The sequence below is a fragment of the Myotis yumanensis genome, unplaced genomic scaffold, assembly GCF_028538775.1.
Source record: "Myotis yumanensis isolate MYYU_CA2020_CCGP unplaced genomic scaffold, mMyoYum1.0.hap1 SCAF_3, whole genome shotgun sequence".
Classification (NCBI taxonomy): Eukaryota; Metazoa; Chordata; class Mammalia; order Chiroptera; family Vespertilionidae; genus Myotis; species Myotis yumanensis.
The window spans coordinates 193,316,789-193,334,796 of record NW_027223754.1 but is presented as its reverse complement, the minus strand read 5'-3'; the positions used below and the strand labels follow the sequence as shown (position 1 = coordinate 193,334,796).

Below are 18,008 nucleotides of genomic sequence, written 5' to 3'. Positions count from 1 at the left end.
AGAGGCCAAGCCCCAAACCAAAACAAGTTCCTGACTAGCTCACCTCCATCTGTGGCTTCATCCTTGAATAATTCCTCAGTGCCAAACTTGAGGATGTCATCAAGCTCCTGTTTGGACATGGATCCAGTCTTGGAGCCCAGCCCAGGCCGAACCACTAGATGCGTCAGCATCATCTTCTTTTTAGCCACCTGCGTGATACGCTCCTCCACTGACGCACGGGTCACAAACCGATAGATCATCACCTTCTTATTTTGCCCAATACGGTGAGCTCTGCTAAAGGCCTGGAGTAGGGCACAGAATGAAGCCAGAAATTGAAGTAACCACACTTTCCTGCTTTCACTCTCGCCGAGAGTTCCACATAAGCAAAATCTAGCACTAGGCAGGAGCTGCAGCTTGCCTTCATACAGAACTTCCTTTTACACCACTGTCCCCCGACATCACCCTCTATCATGTTACCCAAAATAGAACCACAGATAACCCAAAATTTCTGGCTTACAATTCAGTAAAAGACATAAAAAGAATCTATTGTTTTCCCCTGAAAACAACTAATTCCAGATGGTGGAGCCCTCACTTCTGGTAAATTACTGTATACCAATGCTGCTACCTCTGCTCACCTGAATGTCATTATGGGGGTTCCAGTCAGAGTCATAGATAATGACTGTGTCAGCAGTGGCCAAATTTATTCCAAGGCCCCCAGCTCGAGTGGAAAGCAAGAAGCAGAACTGTTGAGCACCCGGTGCTAAGAAAAAAACCAAAAATATCATTAGAAGTGTCTACTGAATTCCAATTAACAAATGTAGAAGGAATTTCAGAAATATAAAACCTCATGAGCCAACACCACAGAAATAATCATTGTAAGCAAGGTCCACCGATGGATACTAAAATCAGTATGAAAGTTTAAGGAGAAACAGGATATCACCATAGTCTCAAACACCTCTCAAGATATTTATCAACTACAATGGGGAGAAAAGTAACTTTACAGTGGAGAAACTCAGCAGACACCACCTGAACAAGTGGTCAAAGTTACCATCACCAACAATGAGACATTCACATCACGTCCTCCCCCTCAATATGACGCATTGAAAAGGACACAGCATCGCTTCTTAGTATTCTTGCCCAACATGCCTCATCTCAATCTAATCATGAAAAAACTGACATTCCACAAATAGCTGACCAGTAATCATCAAAAGTATCAATGTCATGAAAGAAAAGGAAAGAATGAAGAACTGTCACATACAGGAAAAGAATCAACAACTTAATCAATGTCGGCTCTGGGCTTGGATCCTGAAATACTAAAAGGACATTAGGGGGGAAACTGGTAACATTTCAGTTAGAGTCTATAGTTTATTTAACAATATAATACCAGTGCTAATTTTCTGATTTTGAGAATTGTACTGTGGTTATATAACTTGTTATTAAGAGAAGCATGGTGAAGAGTATACATGAACTCTCTGTACTATTTTTGAAACTTTTTGTTAAGTCTAACATTATTTTTTTTAAAAGAAGAGGTAGTGCCCAGATAAAGTAGCTCAGTCGGTTGAGTGCCATCCCGTGCACCAAAAGGTTGCTGGTTCAAGTCCCGGTCAGGGCACATAGCTGGGTTTCAGGTCTGAAGCCCAGTCAAAAAGTGTATGGAATGTTTCTCTCTCAGATCAATGTCTCCCCGCCCCTACCCCCCCTCTTTCCTCTAAGTATGTCCTCAGATGAGAATTTAAAAAACACAATAAAATAAAAAGAAGTGGTAGCTACTGAGACAGGTCTGCTACTAACTTGTGATAAGTGCTTGGATAAATCCTGGTCCATCCTGGGCCTCAAGATAAAATGAGGACGACTAAAGAAAATGTTCTTTCCAGAGAAAGAATGAAGACTTCAAAGAAAAAAACTTCCTAGGAATAGTCCAATACACTCTTCCAATCAAAACATTTTTAAAACTTTATTTTTCATATGAATTGACAAAGACCCAGAAGAACTATACAGAAAAGCACATGCACAAGAAGAGCAAGTGACTGGCCCAAAGACACAGTGAATGAGGATGCCTAGAACTATGCCACTCCTTCCCACATACCGTTGAAGCGGTCAATGGCCTCTTGACGCATGTTCCCAGTGATTCCACCATCAATACGTTCATATTTATAACCTTCATGTTCCAAAAAATCCTCTAGCAGGTCCAGCATCTTGGTCATCTGGAAAAGGAGCAAGTTTAATTATGGAAAAGTCAGATGAAAATTCTTTCCCTCATGTCACTGAGGGTGTTTACTGCTATCTCTTAAAGGTCCCAGCTCAATCCACATAATACCTGGGAGAAGATGAGTACACGGTGCCCACCCTCCTTAAGGTTCTTGAGCATCTTCTGTAGAAGCAATAATTTCCCAGATGCTCTGATTAGGGCACTGCCATCATACATGCCATTAGGCATCTTAGGGGCTTCCTGAGGAGAGAAGCAAAGAAGAAAAAAACATTGAAAGAAAGCCCAACAGAGCAGTTCCAACCCAGGGAAGAACAAGAGTGGCACAACATACCATTGCAGCCACGGGAAAGAGATATGGGTGGTTGCAGCACTTCTTAAGATCCATCACCACATTCAGCAGAGAGACCTGGTTGCCACCACCTCGAGCATTGAGTGCTTCAAAATTTCGAGTGAGGATGTACTTGTAGTATTTCCTGCATGGGCAAGGGAGGAAGATAAGTCAGCTCAAGTCTTCACGTGCCTCAAAATGCAGTCCTACGATCTGAGATCTTCCTTCCAATATATCTCACTTTGGGTCTAAGGAAACCTAACAAGCACTACCACCACCATCATTTTAAATAAGGTAAGATAGCCAGCACCGGTTTGGCTCAGTGGATAGAGCGTCGGCCTGCGGACTGAGGGGTCCCAGGTTCGATTCCGGTCAAGGGCATGTACCTTGGTTGCGGGCACATTCCCGGTAGGACATGTGCAGGAGGCAGCTGATCGATGTTTCTCTCTCATCAATGTTTCTAGCTCTCTATCCCTCTCCCTTCCTCTCTGTAAAAAATCAATAAAATGTATTTTAATAAATAAATAAATAAGGTAAGATATAATTAACTACATAAGAACCAAGAGAAAAAAACAATAAAAAGAACCAAGAACTCCAGCTGCCTGGCATTAGATGTCTTTAGGCCTTGCTTACACCTGTCACCAGATGCCTTGAAGCAGAGTGTGGTGAGGAATAAGAAACACTCTGCAACCCAGCCAGTGTGGCTCAGTGGTTGAGCATCGACCTATGAACCAGGTCATGGTTTGATTCCCCGGTTCAATTCCCCGTCAAGGCACATGCTCAGGTTTCAGACTCGATCCCCACTTGGGGGCGTGCAGGAGGCAGCCTATCGGTGGTTCTCTCTCATCATTGATGTTTCACCTCTCTCTCCCTCCCCCTTCCTCTCTGAAATAAATAAAATATATTTTTAAAAAAAAGAAAGAAAGAAAGAAACACTTTATAGCCGGGCTGATGTCTAACAGTATTTGCAAAATGGAGTCAATATTTCGTTCCTTCTGACTCACTTTTGCATAGGGCTCAGTTCCACACGCACAATCAGCTCTGTCTTAGATGGCATATTCTTGAACACATCAGCTTTGAGCCGCCGCAACATGTGAGGCCCCAGCATGTCATGCAGTTTTTTAATCTGATCCTCCTTGGCAATGTCAGCAAACTCCTCCAAGAAGCCTTCCAAATTGCTTCAAAAAGAGAAAGGAAAACATTGTTGGAGAGGGAGAAGGAAAGCGATATAAGAAATGGACAACAGGAAGAGCAGAAGCAGAATTGAGTCGATTATACATTAACACACACTTACTGGAACCTCTCAGGGGTGAGAAAGTTGAGCAGATGAAACAGCTCTTCCAGATTGTTTTGTAATGGAGTCCCAGTCAGCAGCAGCTTATGCTGGAGTGAGTAACCATTTAAGACCCGGAAGAACTGGTGAAGCAGATGGAGAGAGGTGAAACTCAATGAAATGAGGGCTCCAGTTTATCTCTGCAGAACTCCCAAGCTGTTTCACTGACCAATACTTTGGTTTCCTACCCCCAACTCCACCTCTCTTTTAAGGCCTGGCCACCAAGGGGTATCAGTAAGGAAGAAAAGCAAAGACCGTTTTTCCCTTTCCTCTCCTCCTAGGTCTCCCCTTATGAGTAGATGGTATTAAAAACTAACATTGGAGGCCATAATCTCCCTCCCTTCCCCCTCACCTTAGACTGATTGTTCTTGAGCCGATGGGCTTCATCCACAATGAGGCAGGCCCAGTCAATAGAGCCCAAGATAGCCATGTCAATGGTGATCAACTCATAGGACGTCAACAGCACATGGAACTTCACAGATGCCTCTTTCTGCACAAGACGGCAACCTGGTTACTAATGTTCAATTTTTCCAGCATCAGCAAACCCAAGGGACTTATGGGGCTTTTCCCTCCTTCCAGCTGTATTCTTTTTCACCTCATCCCAGGAACCCGGTCACAAGGAGGCAAACAAAGCCCGTAACAACAACTCCCCCTTGAGAGTGATCTCCCTTCCACTGAGATACCTTCATGCGAGAGGCCTTCTTGCCACCACGAATGGCGTTGTCTTCAAAAGAGAACTCATTTTCTCGGATGATGGCCCGGCTGTCTTTGTCGCCCACATAAGTCACCACATACATATCTGGAGCCCACATTTCAAACTCCCGCTCCCAGTTGATGATGGTAGAAAGAGGGGCACTCACTAGGAAGGGGCCTTTGGAATGACCCTTTGAGGAAGAAACGAAGAACAGAGTAAGGACAAAGGGCCCATTCCACTACAACCCCAGAGCCCACCTCTACCCCAAGCCCCAGAAACTATCCAAGTATTGGCATACACCTATTCCTACCCTGACCTTCTCTATGTATGAAAACGCTCTGCCCACTCCTTTCCACAAGGTCATACCCACCATTATAGAGAACGCAAAACCTTACCTCTTCCATTAAGTCTTTCTATACTAATTCCACCCACAGTTCCGCTGATCTCAACACAAATCCATAGAGGCTCTATGTACCCACCACTAATCCTACCTATGGCTCCATGCCCCCAAATATTTCTCTGTGTACATGTGTCTTATCTTACTGTCATTCAAGGTTAGCAATCATTTTTTTCTTCTTCTCTCTCCCCAGAGTTTAAGAGAAGACCATGAACACAAAATACCCCCACAAAGAAATAATAGGCCCAGCTTTCCTACCTCCTTGTAGAGAGAATACAGGAAGACTGCTGTCTGGACAGTTTTCCCAAGGCCCATCTCATCAGCCAAGATGGTATCTGTGCCCTGAGCCCAGGAGAAGCGCAACCAATTCAAGCCCTCCATTTGATACGGGTGCAGGGTTCCACCTGTGGCATCCAGGTACTCTGGCTGTCGCTCATACTTCACTGTTGGCTGAAGGATGAAATAAAGAAGTCGAGAGCTAGCAAGGGATTCCCTTGCTTTCATAACAGAGCTGCCTCCTGCTCACACATTTTCACTATATCCTCCTTGGGGGAGCCACAAAAAATTGTGGAGAAAAAGATCCTCATGAATTATTGTAACTTTGTGTTTGATAACAACCTATCAGGCAGATGAAGGTCTTGGGATCCCACAGATCTTTGAGAAAAGACATATCATAGCCTCCCTAGCAATACATTAATTCTGCAGTCAGGATCCACCAGATAATCCTATGTCCCCATCCCCACTGCTGCCCCCAAGATTCATCTTTTTAACCTTAATCGTCCTCACATCTCACACAGACACACACCAGAGGAAATAAGCCATGAATTAAAGATCAGAAGACCCAGGTTCCAATGTTTCATAAAAGCTTGGTTGTATGATCAACCCATCCCCACCCCCACCCCCATAACACTTCCTCAGTCATTTAAAACACCACCTCCTGGCCCTAGCCAGGTAGCTGAGTTGATGAGAGCATTGTCCCAATACACAAAGGTTGCAGGTTCCATCTCCAGTCAGGGTACAAGAAATAACCAATGAATGCATTAATAAGTAGAAAAAACAATGTGTTTTTCTCTCTCTCTAAAAATCAATTAAAACAAAACAAAAATACCACTACCTCCTATGCTTTTATTTTTCTGACAACGAAAAGATTTGCAAACAGACTTCATGAAGCATTCTCAGCTATAAACTTACTACTTGCACCATCACTAGATCGGAGCACACAGATACATTGTCCTACCCGGTAACCTGTGTCCTCCCGCTTCTGCCCCAACTCACATCGACTGTTGGAGTCTCAGGCGGCCGCTCCAACTTCCTCAGCTTCACCTTCTTGAGCTTCTTGCCTGGTCGCCCTTCTTCGCCCCTCATTAACTCCCTGAAAAAGACAGACATCACACCACTGTCTAGGGTCCTCAACAAGAAGCAACTCTACTCCACACCAAAGTGACTCACCTGTGATTCCAATAGCTCTGCTTGAACAAGTCATAGTCCTGTATCTCCACATCCTCACTCTCCCAGGATGCCTGGTCATAAGGCAAGTCCCGCCACTTGATCAAGTAGTGGACATGGCCCTTCTTGTCCACACTGCAAGGTTAAGGAGAGAAATCCTCAGAGCCAGAAGGCTACCTCCTCTCCTCTTACGTCAGCCTTCCTCTCAAAAACTGCCAATAACATATGTTCCAACCAGACCTGGAGGTGGGCCAGATATATATTCAGAGCCTCTACTATACCAGTCTTTGGACCAAAAATTATCTCTAATATATAGTCTCCTATGGCTCAAATACCAGGATTCAGTCAGTTAGTAACAATAGAATGGGCATCTCTTCCAAGTGTAAGTTACTGGTGATGTCCGTTTTCATAATACCTTTGGCAGCAATCTCCCAGTGGATATGCTGCCTATCCTTGCATATGCCCGACAACCACAGTCTGGCCCAGCTCCACTGGTACCTGTGGTTGAGAATTCGGTGGATCATCATCCACTCAGGTTTTATCCCATAGCGATAGAAGCGTTCCTCCATCTCTGCAAATTTAGGGTCCTTGTTCTTTCGCTTTCGGCTCTTCTCTTCATCACCACCAAAATCCCCAGAAGGTGGCTCGTCCATATCATTCTTCCGCTGATAGTTTCGGAACATCACTTGACAGTGCAGCTCCAACTGCAAGCAGAAAGAGGTCACCAAGGAGCTGTAGTCACTCCTACCCACAAGACTGTTCTCGAGACCCTTTTTGTTGTAACCCCCACATCTCTGGCCTATCCGGGTTTACCTGCAGTTCAGACACCCAGGAGCAGTGCCAATAAGACATGCCTTGCCATTTCACAAAGAACTGTCGCTCTGGGCGCCCCTCCAAGGGCTTAGGGGAGGGAGTATTGGGATCCGCATCTGGAGGCCGAGGCACTGGTGTGGGAGATGGTGGCTGACCCCACTTCCAGATTAGGATCTTCTGGACTTTGCCCTTAAGAGCTGGACACTGAAAGAAAAAGAGATGATCCAACACCAAATCATTACCATGGGGAGGAGATAGTATAGCCCACAGCCTCAACCTTATCCAAGAATTATTAAAATCTCATTGCAAATAAGATCTAATCCAAGGACTCTTCTAGGGGGAGAATAATAGAAATCCCTCTTCACTTCTGGACTTTGCCCAGGACTTGTGTGACATGATCACTACTCCCTGCTTAACAGAGCTAATAGCTAGACTTCAACAATAACCTGGCCGGGTAGTGTAGTTGGCTAGAGCATCGTCCCAATTTGCCAAGGTTGTGGGTTTGATCCCCAGCCATGGTACATAAGGATCAACCAAATGAGTGCATAAATAAGTGAAACAACAAATCAATGTGTGGGCTGTTGTTGTTTTTTTCTTTCTCTCTCTCTAAAATAAAAAGGGGGAAAAAAAAAAGCAATAACCCAGAACGAGGAAACAGAAAATCCACAGAACCTACAGCCCAGAATTCCTCTGAAGCAATCCAAAGCAATAAGTGACCCTTTTAAACCATTTTAAACTACCATGACCCCAAGGCTGAGTAAGTGGCAAAACCAGGATGGTCTAGACTAGAACACTGCACCATCCCCCTCAAGAGAGCTGACAAACCATCAATTCCTCTGTTCAAAGTTAGTCAGTCATACCTTTTCCCAAAACTACATGAGGAAGGAAAACGCCTGTCTCAGGGCTAAAAGGTTTACAGTTCTCCAACAACCTCTACTGCACCTCAGCCTCACGATGCCTACACACAGAAGGGTTTGTAAAACCCTCCCCACATCCTTCACCCTGGCTGGGGTCAGTCACTCACCGTGCAACGGGGACAGAGCCACTCGCCATTGGGGATCTCTGGAAGGGGGGGGTTGAGGCAATGGATATGGTAGGAAGAAGGACAGGTGTCACAGCAGAGCAGTTCCCCACCATCCTTGCAGACCCGGCAGAATTCCATATGGTGGTCATCCTCCTCTTCAGGGTCTCCCCCAACTTCTTCCAGGATCTCCTCACCCTCCGAATTATCCTCTTTAGCCTCCCACTGGATGCCTTCCTTCTCCTGCAGTAAAGAAAAACAGAGTCAGATTATTGCCACCCCCCCCACCCAAGGCTGAACCACATCTCATTCCATCAAATGCTTCCCAAAGCCCACACCAGCAACACCACCATTACTCCCACCAAGGCCCAAAAAAGCTTTATCCATCCCACCCTTTCCCTCGAGGGTCCCAAAGGGCCACAGTGGCCAGGTACTCACACAGTGTGGGCAGCTCCACTTGCCCTCCGGAGCCTTCTCCATATCCGGATCCAGGCACACCATGTGGTAAGCTCGGGGACAGGTATCACACAGGATGATCTCGCCGCCTTGCTGGCACACCTCGCAATAGTCCTGGTGGTCTGTCTCATAACCATCCATAGCAGTCACCTCCTCCTCGCCTGGGCAAGGAAGAGGGAAAGCCCAATTATTAGAAAAAAACTACCTCCCCCCTCCCCCCACCCCCTACCCTAAAACTAACCCACCCCTATCTCCTTAGGGAGATTCTTCCCCGGTCATTCCCTCCCCATCAAATCACATATAGATTCAGAAAAGAAACACACCTTTCTTTTTCTTTTTAGTAGTTCGAAGTTTCTTGCGGCTGCGGCTACTACGGCTGGTGGAACCATCAGAAACAGAATAGCTGTTGATACTGGCATCATCGAAGTCAGATTCTACATCTAAGTCGTCATCCTCACTCTGGAAGAATAAAAGGGAATAAGGTTAGAGGTTCAACCCAAGGGGAAAGAGAGGTAGAAAAGGACAGCCTCTCTTACTAGGGGTACTAGAATCCCAGCAAGGATTGTACATGGAACCTAGTCACCTGTTCGGTGGCCAACGCCCTACATCCTATGCGCCTACTGCATAGGCTATATCCTGATCTAAGGTAACATCCTCCCTATTAGATATGGCACCCTCAACCAAAAGGATGGGCTGGGCTCTCACCGAGGATCTCTTACGCTTAGAACCAAAACCTCCCAGCTTGATTTTCAGGGGAGCCACTTTTTTGGGTTTAGGCTTCTTGGCATCAGGTATCCGAGGACTGCCTTTGGGCTTCCTCCGAGCATTGGGACCTAAAATCAGGAGAGAGCAAAGTAAGATGATACAATCCAAATACACATCACAGGGCAGAAGATGAGGAAAATAAAATGTTCTCCATCTAAGCTGGCTTCCCCATGTTCAGCTTCCCAAATTTCCCTCCTAAATCCAAAAGTAATTCCTCCCTCTTATTGTCTATCTTTGGGCTGACAGAATAGCATTTCCATATTTTGTCTGTCTTCGCCAACCCTAAGCCCACACTAGTCGCCCACCCACAAGTCCCACTTTACCTTTGCCCTCCTTGGTCTTGGCCTTGCGGATAGGCACCTCCACCGGGGGAGGAGGTGGTACAACTTCAGTAGCAGTCACCATGCTCTCCACCACAGCCACTGCTGCAGCTGCTGCTGCTGCCACTGAAGCCCCAGAACTGCCTTTGAAGGGGTTGTTGGTGCTGAATTCCCGCCACTTCGCACCCAAAACCATCATCATCTTGGAGACAGCAATCTTGGGGTTTTTGGCAGCAATGAGAGGTCTGGTGGAGAAATGAATGAGAACAGAAAACAGGGCAAAATTTAGTAGTAAGAGAGGGAAAGAGAAGTGAGAAGAGATTATAGACACCCTCTCCTTCCCTTGCCCCCGACCCTCCTGTTTACCGGACAAACTGGCTGAAGGCCTTATAGTTGGTGAGGGTGCGATAATCCTCCTCGGAGAATACATGGTCAATGTCTTCCATGCCCCAGTCTTCCAGAAGCTGAGCAGATGATTTAGGCTCCTGCAGAGAGAGCAAAGTCAAAGACCTGACTCCTAATGCCTACACCTGCTAAGGGAACTGGGTTGAAACTAAGGTTTGCAAGACCAGAGTAAGAGAGCTAAGAGGAAATCTTTAGAAATAGGTGGGGAGAAAACGTTCTAATGGGCAGAAAATGTCCTTTGGGAAACAAAGGACAAACAGTACTGAGGATGGAGGTCAAGGTACCTTTGAATCATCATCATCGTCATCCTCCTCCTCTTCCTCCTTCCGCTTGGATTTGCTTTTTTTTTCTTTCTTGGGTCCAAGCTTCTTTTTCTTCTTCTTGCCAGGGGTATAGTCGCTGCCCTCACTGTCTGAGCGCAGAGCCACCTCTTCCTCCTCCTCCACAAACTCTGGCCCCTCCCCAGAGCTGTCCCCCAGCTGCCGGCATAAGAGCAAACGCTGGAGCAGGGAAGGGAGGAGAGGGAGACAGACACACACACGCTACACACATGCTGACCTCAGGATTGCCCTAAGGCTTGTCCCCAGGACCTGTGGCCTGCACTCCAGAGGAAGTAACAGATGCCCCTGCCCTTCAACCCTCTTCAGAGCTCCTCCCTTCTTCCTCTTATTCCCCCATCACATCCAGTCACCCACTCACCTCCTTTTTTTGGCGCTTGCTCTTAGGGATTTTAGGGTCCCGAGGTTTCTTAGGTTTCTTCTTCTTCTTGAGCTTTGGAGTCTCTGCTTCTGACAAATCCTCTTCTGGGTCCTCTTCGTTTTCTACATGTATTTGGCAAAGAGAGGAAGGTAAGGAAAAGATCAATAGCAAAGGTTAGCGCCTAATCCAGAGGCTTTAGACATTATTCCCCCAACTCTTGTCCCAGATTCCACTGAAGAGACTGCTATACACCCCACAGAAGGAAGCTGAGACTCAGGACAAAAAAACAGACAAAGAGAGAGCTGGATAGACCCGAAATAGGCCTGCCAGGCCAGACCAGACCCACCTTGGGCAGCTGTCCAGACCCCTGCCTCCTCTCCCTATTCCTAACAGGAGTCTTCTATATGCTTATCTTCAATGCAGTTAAATCAATCTGCTTAGAGTTAACCAAATAATACAAATAGGTCTAGCCCTCCTGTAACTGCCTACCAAGTACTCTATAAATCAGGGAATGAGAATGAAAGATCCTACCCAGATGGCAAAAACTAATCCATATATCTCACCACATTCCCAGAACAGTATCAGTTCAGGGGTCCCAGAAACCACACCTTTCAACCATCCTTTTGGGTCATCCCAGATCAAAACAACCAGAACCTCCAAGTCCCAGGTTCTGTTGCCAGCCCAATCCCAAATATAATTTCCTTTTCCCATCTCCAGCTCTACTATTCCCAGCTTCTCCTGGGTCAGTAGTCTCTTCTCCCCAGGGGCCCAAATCAGCCCAGCTGTCACCATCTCCTCCCCCCACCCCCATCCTCCTCCCATCTGGCTCCACCTCCTCCCCTGGCTGGGAGCACACACAAAGCCTTGGGTAATACAGAGAGCTCCTGGGCAGGGATAGGTGGGAAGGGGCACAGAGGGGGAGGAGAAGGCCAGGAGGCAGCTTCCTTTGTAACAGACATTCAAACCAGCACACCAGCTCCCTCTTCCCTCCTCCCTCCTCTTTCTCCTTCTTCCCAAGCCACCCCCGCCCAAGGAGGGGGGTAGTCGAGAAGGGAGTGGAGAGAAGGAGGGAGTGCCTCACCCACTGAGGAGAGGGAAAATGGCTCCTGACCGCAGAAGCCAGCCAGGGCACCCAGCTGCCAACATAGGACAGACAGGAAGTGGCAGGGGAGGGGGATGGGTTGAGAGAGGTAGCTGAGGAAAGACTACCCGGATGGAAGACTTCCCAAATTATTACCTGGTCAAAATGCCACCTCTCCTAACAACTCCTCTGGGATGACACAGTTCTCAAGCGGCTACCCTAACATCCAAGTCAAAGAAACCCAAGACAAGCATGAAGGTAATACTATGAGAGGGACTGGGTTACTCCCTCAATCCTAACTATTTTTTCAATCATCAGAGCAAAGATTTAATAAAGGTTCAGTGGAACTGTGGTCAGAGCATACAACCTTCTCCTCAGTTTCTGATACCCAAATGACTGACCATGCGGCAGGGGAGCCCACAAGAAGTCTCTGAAACTCAGTTTCCTCATCACCCCCACCCCGAGTCCAGGGCACCTCTTGCCACCTATCCAATATTTGGGAGTCATGTCCTCACCAAGAAAAAAGGACAGTCCCTAGATGGTGGTGGACAACAATATGCTTCCTTCAATCCTACACATGCTCTTAGCAACTGACCCTCAGAACTAGCCCTAAAGTGCCTCTGGCTCCACCCTTCCTGAGAAGGCAGATACTAGGGAACATGAGACATTAGGCTGGACAAAGCACCATCAGCCTCCCCCCACTCAGCCCAGGATCAGGCCAGGCACAAGAAAGCCCCTCCCATTCCCTTGGGAAGGGAACACCAGTCAGGATCTCACCAGAAAGAATCATTTTCTTCAAGGGCTTCTCAGCAATCCCTATGTCCCCACCCCCCATTCAACCAGCTACACCCCTGGGGTTTTCCTCTTCACTGCCTCCATAAATGCTGCAAGTGGAGACAAGGACAACCCATGCAGGCAGAGGAGACACCTTCCAATCCACGTAAGACCCCCAAACTACTCAGGCAGATAAGGGCTGACACTGGCGTGGCCAGCAGCAAACTGCTCAGATATAGAGGAGGATTTGGGAAAGGGGCAGGAATGGGTGTGGCAAGTGGGAAAACTGGGTCATGCTACAGCTTGGGGCACAATTCACCTGGGCAGCCCGCACATCTCCCAATAAACATGGGGGCAACCCCAGACCAAGGGGCCAACGGGAAGCTAAGATGTGCAACCAGCTCTACTCTGGCGGGATGTCACTACTTCTCAGGCCCCTCACAGAAAAGATGGAATCGTGACTACCACTCCACCACCACCCTGGGCAATAGCACAGAAACCTGCCACCCTGCCCTGCAGTGAGGAGACTAAGCCTAAGTTTTTTATCCCAACAGCTGAAGACTCAGTAACAAGACTGACCACTCTCCTAAGTGGCCTCAGGTGGAAGTGAAGATTTCCAACTCAGAAAATACCAGATGTAGAAACAGCTCTCTCCCAGACCACCTCAACTTGCCACTAGAGCTGAGGAGAGAGGAGGCAGAAGTGAAAGATGGTCCATGGGAAACAGAAACAGGACCAGCAGGCTCCAGAATGAAAAATAAATAAATAAATGTAAGTGGAGAGTATGAAGAAATGGCATGTAGGAAAAAAAAATTAAACTAGAAAAAAAGAACAAGGAAACAAGCAGGTGACTTAGCTGGGGGTTCTGAAAGAGAAACAGACCAGAGAGACATCCGCTTAGAAGCATGACATCAATCATCATCTGGGGATAGACAAGGGCTACTCCAATAAGGCAAGGTGGTTATAACCATACAGGTTTGGCCAGTTCAAGGAGCCACCCCAAAATACAGACAGCACAACCCCCAACACACCTACACAAACACTTCACACCATCAGCCCAAATCCCAGGCTACCTGCAGAGACAGAAATCTCTAGGGGGGGAAAGCCTGGATTATGTCCATTTGCCTGGAGGACGGTGGCCAGAGTGTCACCTCCCTTCTCTTACACTTCCTAGTATGTGGGTCAGGCTGGTACATGCTGCCCCTCACCCCCTCACCCCCACCCAGCTCCAAACGTTCCCGCAGTCTGCCTGGCTCACAGAGCTCTCTCTCCATCTCGGCTAAGGAGCGCACTTCAAACTTCGCACAGTTGAAACAGCACAGAAAACTGGTAACTGATCAGAAGCTAAAAATAATCAGATAGAGAGTAACCAGCGACTCCCTCTTTCCTTTCCACAGCAGCAGCAACCACAGGATCCCAGCTAGCGGAGATGCCCAGCTGGTCTCATCAAAAGGCCATCCTCAACCCCCTCCCCGCCACCACGCCGCCTCCAGGGGCCCCAGCTACCTGCATTCCTCCAAGAACCCACACACCGTCATGCCTGCCGGCCCAGAGAGCTCCCTCACCTGGGAACTGCAGAGCATTCCCGAAGACAGACAGTGCAGCAAGCTGGCATCTCTGTCCTCGGGGCCCAGGAGGCACATGGCTCCCCCCACCCCCAAGAGCTCCGCAGAAGGGAGCCACTCCCTTCGGGTGCCCTCTACACCTCGGGCTGCACGGAGAGAGAGAGAGAAACTCAGCCCGGTCTCACCGGAATCACTAGGGAGGGCCCACATGCCTCCTTCCTGCCCGGGGCCCTTGGGGAAGACTTACCTGGGTGGGGTGGGGGCAGGCTGTTGTTCAAAAGTGCATCCATATCCTCCTCTTCGCTGCCCGCGGAGCAGGGGGACGGAGAGCCCAGGCCCGACGCCATCCCCTTCCGCTCCCGGCCAGGGAACCGGCCCAGCTGCTGCTCGTGCCTGCGGCCCGGGGCCCTCGACACTGGCCCGAGTCACTGTGCGGGGGAGGGGGGAAGAGAACAGTCGGTGACGCGCAGGCCCCCTCCCCCACGCCGCCCGCTCCTTCCGCCCACCAGCGGCCCCGCCGGCCCCCCCACCTCGGCCACCCGAGCGGGGCACCGGCTCGCTCAGGCTGAACTTAGTTCCACACGCCCCGGGGGCGGCCCGCAGGCCGGCACCCCCACTGCAGCCCCCCCGGGGAGAGGCAGCGACGCCCCCGAGAGCAGAGCGGTGCAGGCGTGGGGAGGGGGGAGCCGGGCTGGACCGAGCGGGGTGACGGGGGAGGGGAAGGAGGGTCCGAGTGGCCGCGGCGCGGGCGGGGGAGGCGGCCGGCGGGGGAGCGCTCGGGGACACAAGGTCACTTGGGGGTGGGGGGCCCCTCTCTGCGCCCGGGGAGGGGCCCGTCCCCAGGCAGGGCAGCTCTCGGAAGGCTACCCTCTGGGACAACTCGGGTTCGCCCGGGCAGCGGCTGGACGAGGGGGCGTGGAGGCTCGGGCGCTCCGGGGGGCTGCCGGCAGGAACCTGGGGGCGCCCGGCTCCCATCCGGCGGGGGTCGGGCCACGTGTGCCGGGGGGCAAGGGAGCAGAGTGCCAGGGGGCGGACGCCGGGCATTGTGGGAGAACCAGCCCGAGGTGGGAGTCGCGGGGAGCCAGACTCCGGTCCGGGTTGGAGCGGGGGGAGGAAGGGGGGGAGGTTGGCGCCCTGCAGCCGGGGCAGAGGAAGGGTCGGGTCCTCCTTGCAGGGGGCGGTGCGCGGGTCTGGGGGAGCCTGAGGAGCCGGCGATGACCCTCGGGCTGGCCGGCTGAAAAGGGGCATCCCTTGGGGAACCTCGCGCTCTCCTCACCCCGGAGCCGCCGCAGGTCTCGCAGGGTCCGGCCTGGTGTCACTCCCGCTCCGGCTCCTCCTCACCGCGGCCGAAGGGGGGAAAATGGCTCCGGCTCCGGCGTCGCCTCTTAAAGGGCCCGAAACACCGGCCGGGAAATCCCACCGCACAGGCCCCGCCCCCCCACGGACAGCCCATAATAACCTCAACCAACTCCAACCCCCCCTCCACTACCGCCACCCTCCTCCCTAGGTCTCCCGGGCAACCCCCGCCCCCTCGTCGCTCAGGCAACCATTGGCCACGCCCCCTTCGAGCGCGCGCGCGTGTCACCGGGGCAACCACCCACCTCCTGGCCATCCCATAAGACACTCGGACACCACCACCACCACCACCCCACACACACACATACTCCATACACATATATACCAAGGCTGTTGACACCTGATAATATTACAGACCTTTTGCAACTAACCCTTACCCCCCAGATATCCCATAATAGGCATTCTTTGCCAACTTCTTCACAGTTGGCTCTAATGCTAGCATCCCATAATAATTCGTCCGTCACCTTTCCCTCCCCATGGCCATCCCATAATAAGCACCCGCCCAGCACTTCAGCCTCACAACCCATAATATTCATCCCCAGCCCCCACACACATCCCATAATAACCACTCTTCATCCACCCCAATTTGATATCCCATAATAGTCAGACACTCACCCCCCCACACTACAACGGACACTTCGGCCTCCTCCCACACTCACCCCTTAATAATCAGTCTGCCACTTTCTATACTGACATCCCATAATAACCAACCCCCTGGAGCTGCCCTCAACCCCTGCAGGCTAGGGATCCTCACACCACCACCCTCAACCTTTACACACTCACTCCAGCTCCACAGCCCATAATAACCACTCCTCTCCTGTCAAAGAGATAGCCCATAATCATTACCCGTCCTACTGTCACCCTACAGATGACATCTAACCTCCTTTCCTTTAACACTGGAAAGATAGCTCATAATTTTTACTCCCCTACCCGTACCCTGACATCCCATAATAATTGCAGGGAGCTGGTGGTCAACCAAATATACCATAGTACTCCCAGCACAACCCATAATGCATCCCATCCCATATCCTTCATCTCCATTCCGCCACCCCTATACCTTCCCAGCCATGCATCCCATAATATTCATATTCATACCTCCCCCATCTCCAGATGCTGAAAGTGTCTTCGAACACTTACAGCAGCCAGGGTGAAGTAGGCTGCCCAAATACCTCGTCCCTGCCCCAGCTTGTACACACCTTCACCCCTTCTGGCCCAGAGTAGTATCCTGGCATAAATAAAGCTTCTTGATGTCTAGGACAGACCCTAGCTTCCCTTATCCCCTCATTTCCAGACACTCAGGAACTGAGAATCAACTCCATCCAAGCCCACCAAAATTCAGATATCTCAAGACACTTACGTACAGGACTTAAGTTTTGGGTAAGGCCAACCAAATACCATACTGACCAGATGAGCTATTTACATAAAGTTTAATTCATCCCAAAGCATCCCCAAAGAAGTCCAAAATCCCATCTAAAGACTATTTCTCAACATTCCAGCAGTGCTCTCCCCACCTAACTCCACCTCCCCAGGTCACTAACACCCCTAGGCCACTCCCATGGGTGAACATCCTATCATGATGTGAACTGAGGATGCTTCTATATACACACCAAGAGTCAAGGCCTACTCTGCTACTCAATCGCTACTCACACTCATTCAAGAGATGTTGACAGAGTTACCTAGCAAGACACAGAGCTGGGAAATTCAAGGACCACAGGTACCTCCTTCCAAGAAGCATAAACAGCCAAATAAACTATGAGACCAGATAGAATAACTGGTGTCAAGGGAGAACAATTGAGTGCTAGTTCCAGGTATCTTGTTACAAAGAATAAAACAAATCCCAACTAGTCTCAAGGGAGGTCACATCCCAGTAGAGGTTCTTGGTGGTCCTTGTAGAGGCTAGATTCTAGAAGGTATTCCTAAATGGATGGATGGTCAAGATAATCTATCTGTTCCCTACACACTAAGGGATTTTGATTGGAAAGTGATGTTCATCCAGCCAGTATTTCTAATACTAAAATTCTATAATATCCTCATGTGCTTCCTTCTTGAGTGACTCGTCAACATGCCAGAACTGTTATCCTCATTCTTAAGTACCAAATTCTGCTTACCCTCAACATCTCATGTTTTTTCAGCCACTTTCTCATTTTGTATCGTGAAGTCTCATATTACTTTCAACTGCCCCCCATCCTCACTTCATTGAGGCCCCATTTTCCACCCCCCAAAAAACCCTTTGTTGTATAATATTCACCATCTTCCCCTCTTCGTGTACATGTCAACATTCCAGGATGCCTTCTTCATTCAATTATGCCACAAGGTAGCTCCCAATGTATCCACCCCCTTCCCTAACTGTGCTGGAGAGTCCAATCT

The 18,008-nt window shown here is 49.5% G+C and overlaps 1 protein-coding gene across 8 annotated transcripts in view; it reads right to left on the bottom strand.

Moving 5' to 3' along the window:
- CHD4 (chromodomain helicase DNA binding protein 4) overlaps window positions 1-15,689 on the bottom strand; it is a 30,739-nt gene extending 15,050 nt beyond the window's left edge. For 3 of the 8 annotated variants that reach the window (XM_070410799.1, XM_070410800.1, XM_070410802.1), the window contains exons 1-24: window positions 15,562-15,689; window positions 14,533-14,713; window positions 10,866-10,987; window positions 10,451-10,666; window positions 10,128-10,246; window positions 9,765-10,006; window positions 9,382-9,509; window positions 9,000-9,135; window positions 8,659-8,837; window positions 8,224-8,463; window positions 7,200-7,403; window positions 6,885-7,090; window positions 6,390-6,521; window positions 6,216-6,312; window positions 5,199-5,390; window positions 4,533-4,733; window positions 4,202-4,339; window positions 3,811-3,932; window positions 3,521-3,694; window positions 2,520-2,661; window positions 2,297-2,428; window positions 2,066-2,183; window positions 615-739; window positions 44-281 (exon numbers count right to left, since the gene is read on the bottom strand). In XM_070410799.1, coding sequence (XP_070266900.1) covers window positions 44-281; window positions 615-739; window positions 2,066-2,183; window positions 2,297-2,428; window positions 2,520-2,661; window positions 3,521-3,694; window positions 3,811-3,932; window positions 4,202-4,339; window positions 4,533-4,733; window positions 5,199-5,390; window positions 6,216-6,312; window positions 6,390-6,521; window positions 6,885-7,090; window positions 7,200-7,403; window positions 8,224-8,463; window positions 8,659-8,837; window positions 9,000-9,135; window positions 9,382-9,509; window positions 9,765-10,006; window positions 10,128-10,246; window positions 10,451-10,666; window positions 10,866-10,987; window positions 14,533-14,632 — 3,703 coding nt within the window. In that variant the 5' untranslated portion in view covers window positions 14,633-14,713; window positions 15,562-15,689. The remainder of the gene's footprint in view (window positions 1-43; window positions 282-614; window positions 740-2,065; window positions 2,184-2,296; window positions 2,429-2,519; window positions 2,662-3,520; window positions 3,695-3,810; window positions 3,933-4,201; window positions 4,340-4,532; window positions 4,734-5,198; window positions 5,391-6,215; window positions 6,313-6,389; window positions 6,522-6,884; window positions 7,091-7,199; window positions 7,404-8,223; window positions 8,464-8,658; window positions 8,838-8,999; window positions 9,136-9,381; window positions 9,510-9,764; window positions 10,007-10,127; window positions 10,247-10,450; window positions 10,667-10,865; window positions 10,988-14,532; window positions 14,714-15,561) is intronic. The other 5 variants (XM_070410801.1, XM_070410806.1, XM_070410803.1 and 2 more) reach the window with 3 other exon arrangements.
- Window positions 15,690-18,008: the final 2,319 nt, after the last annotated feature.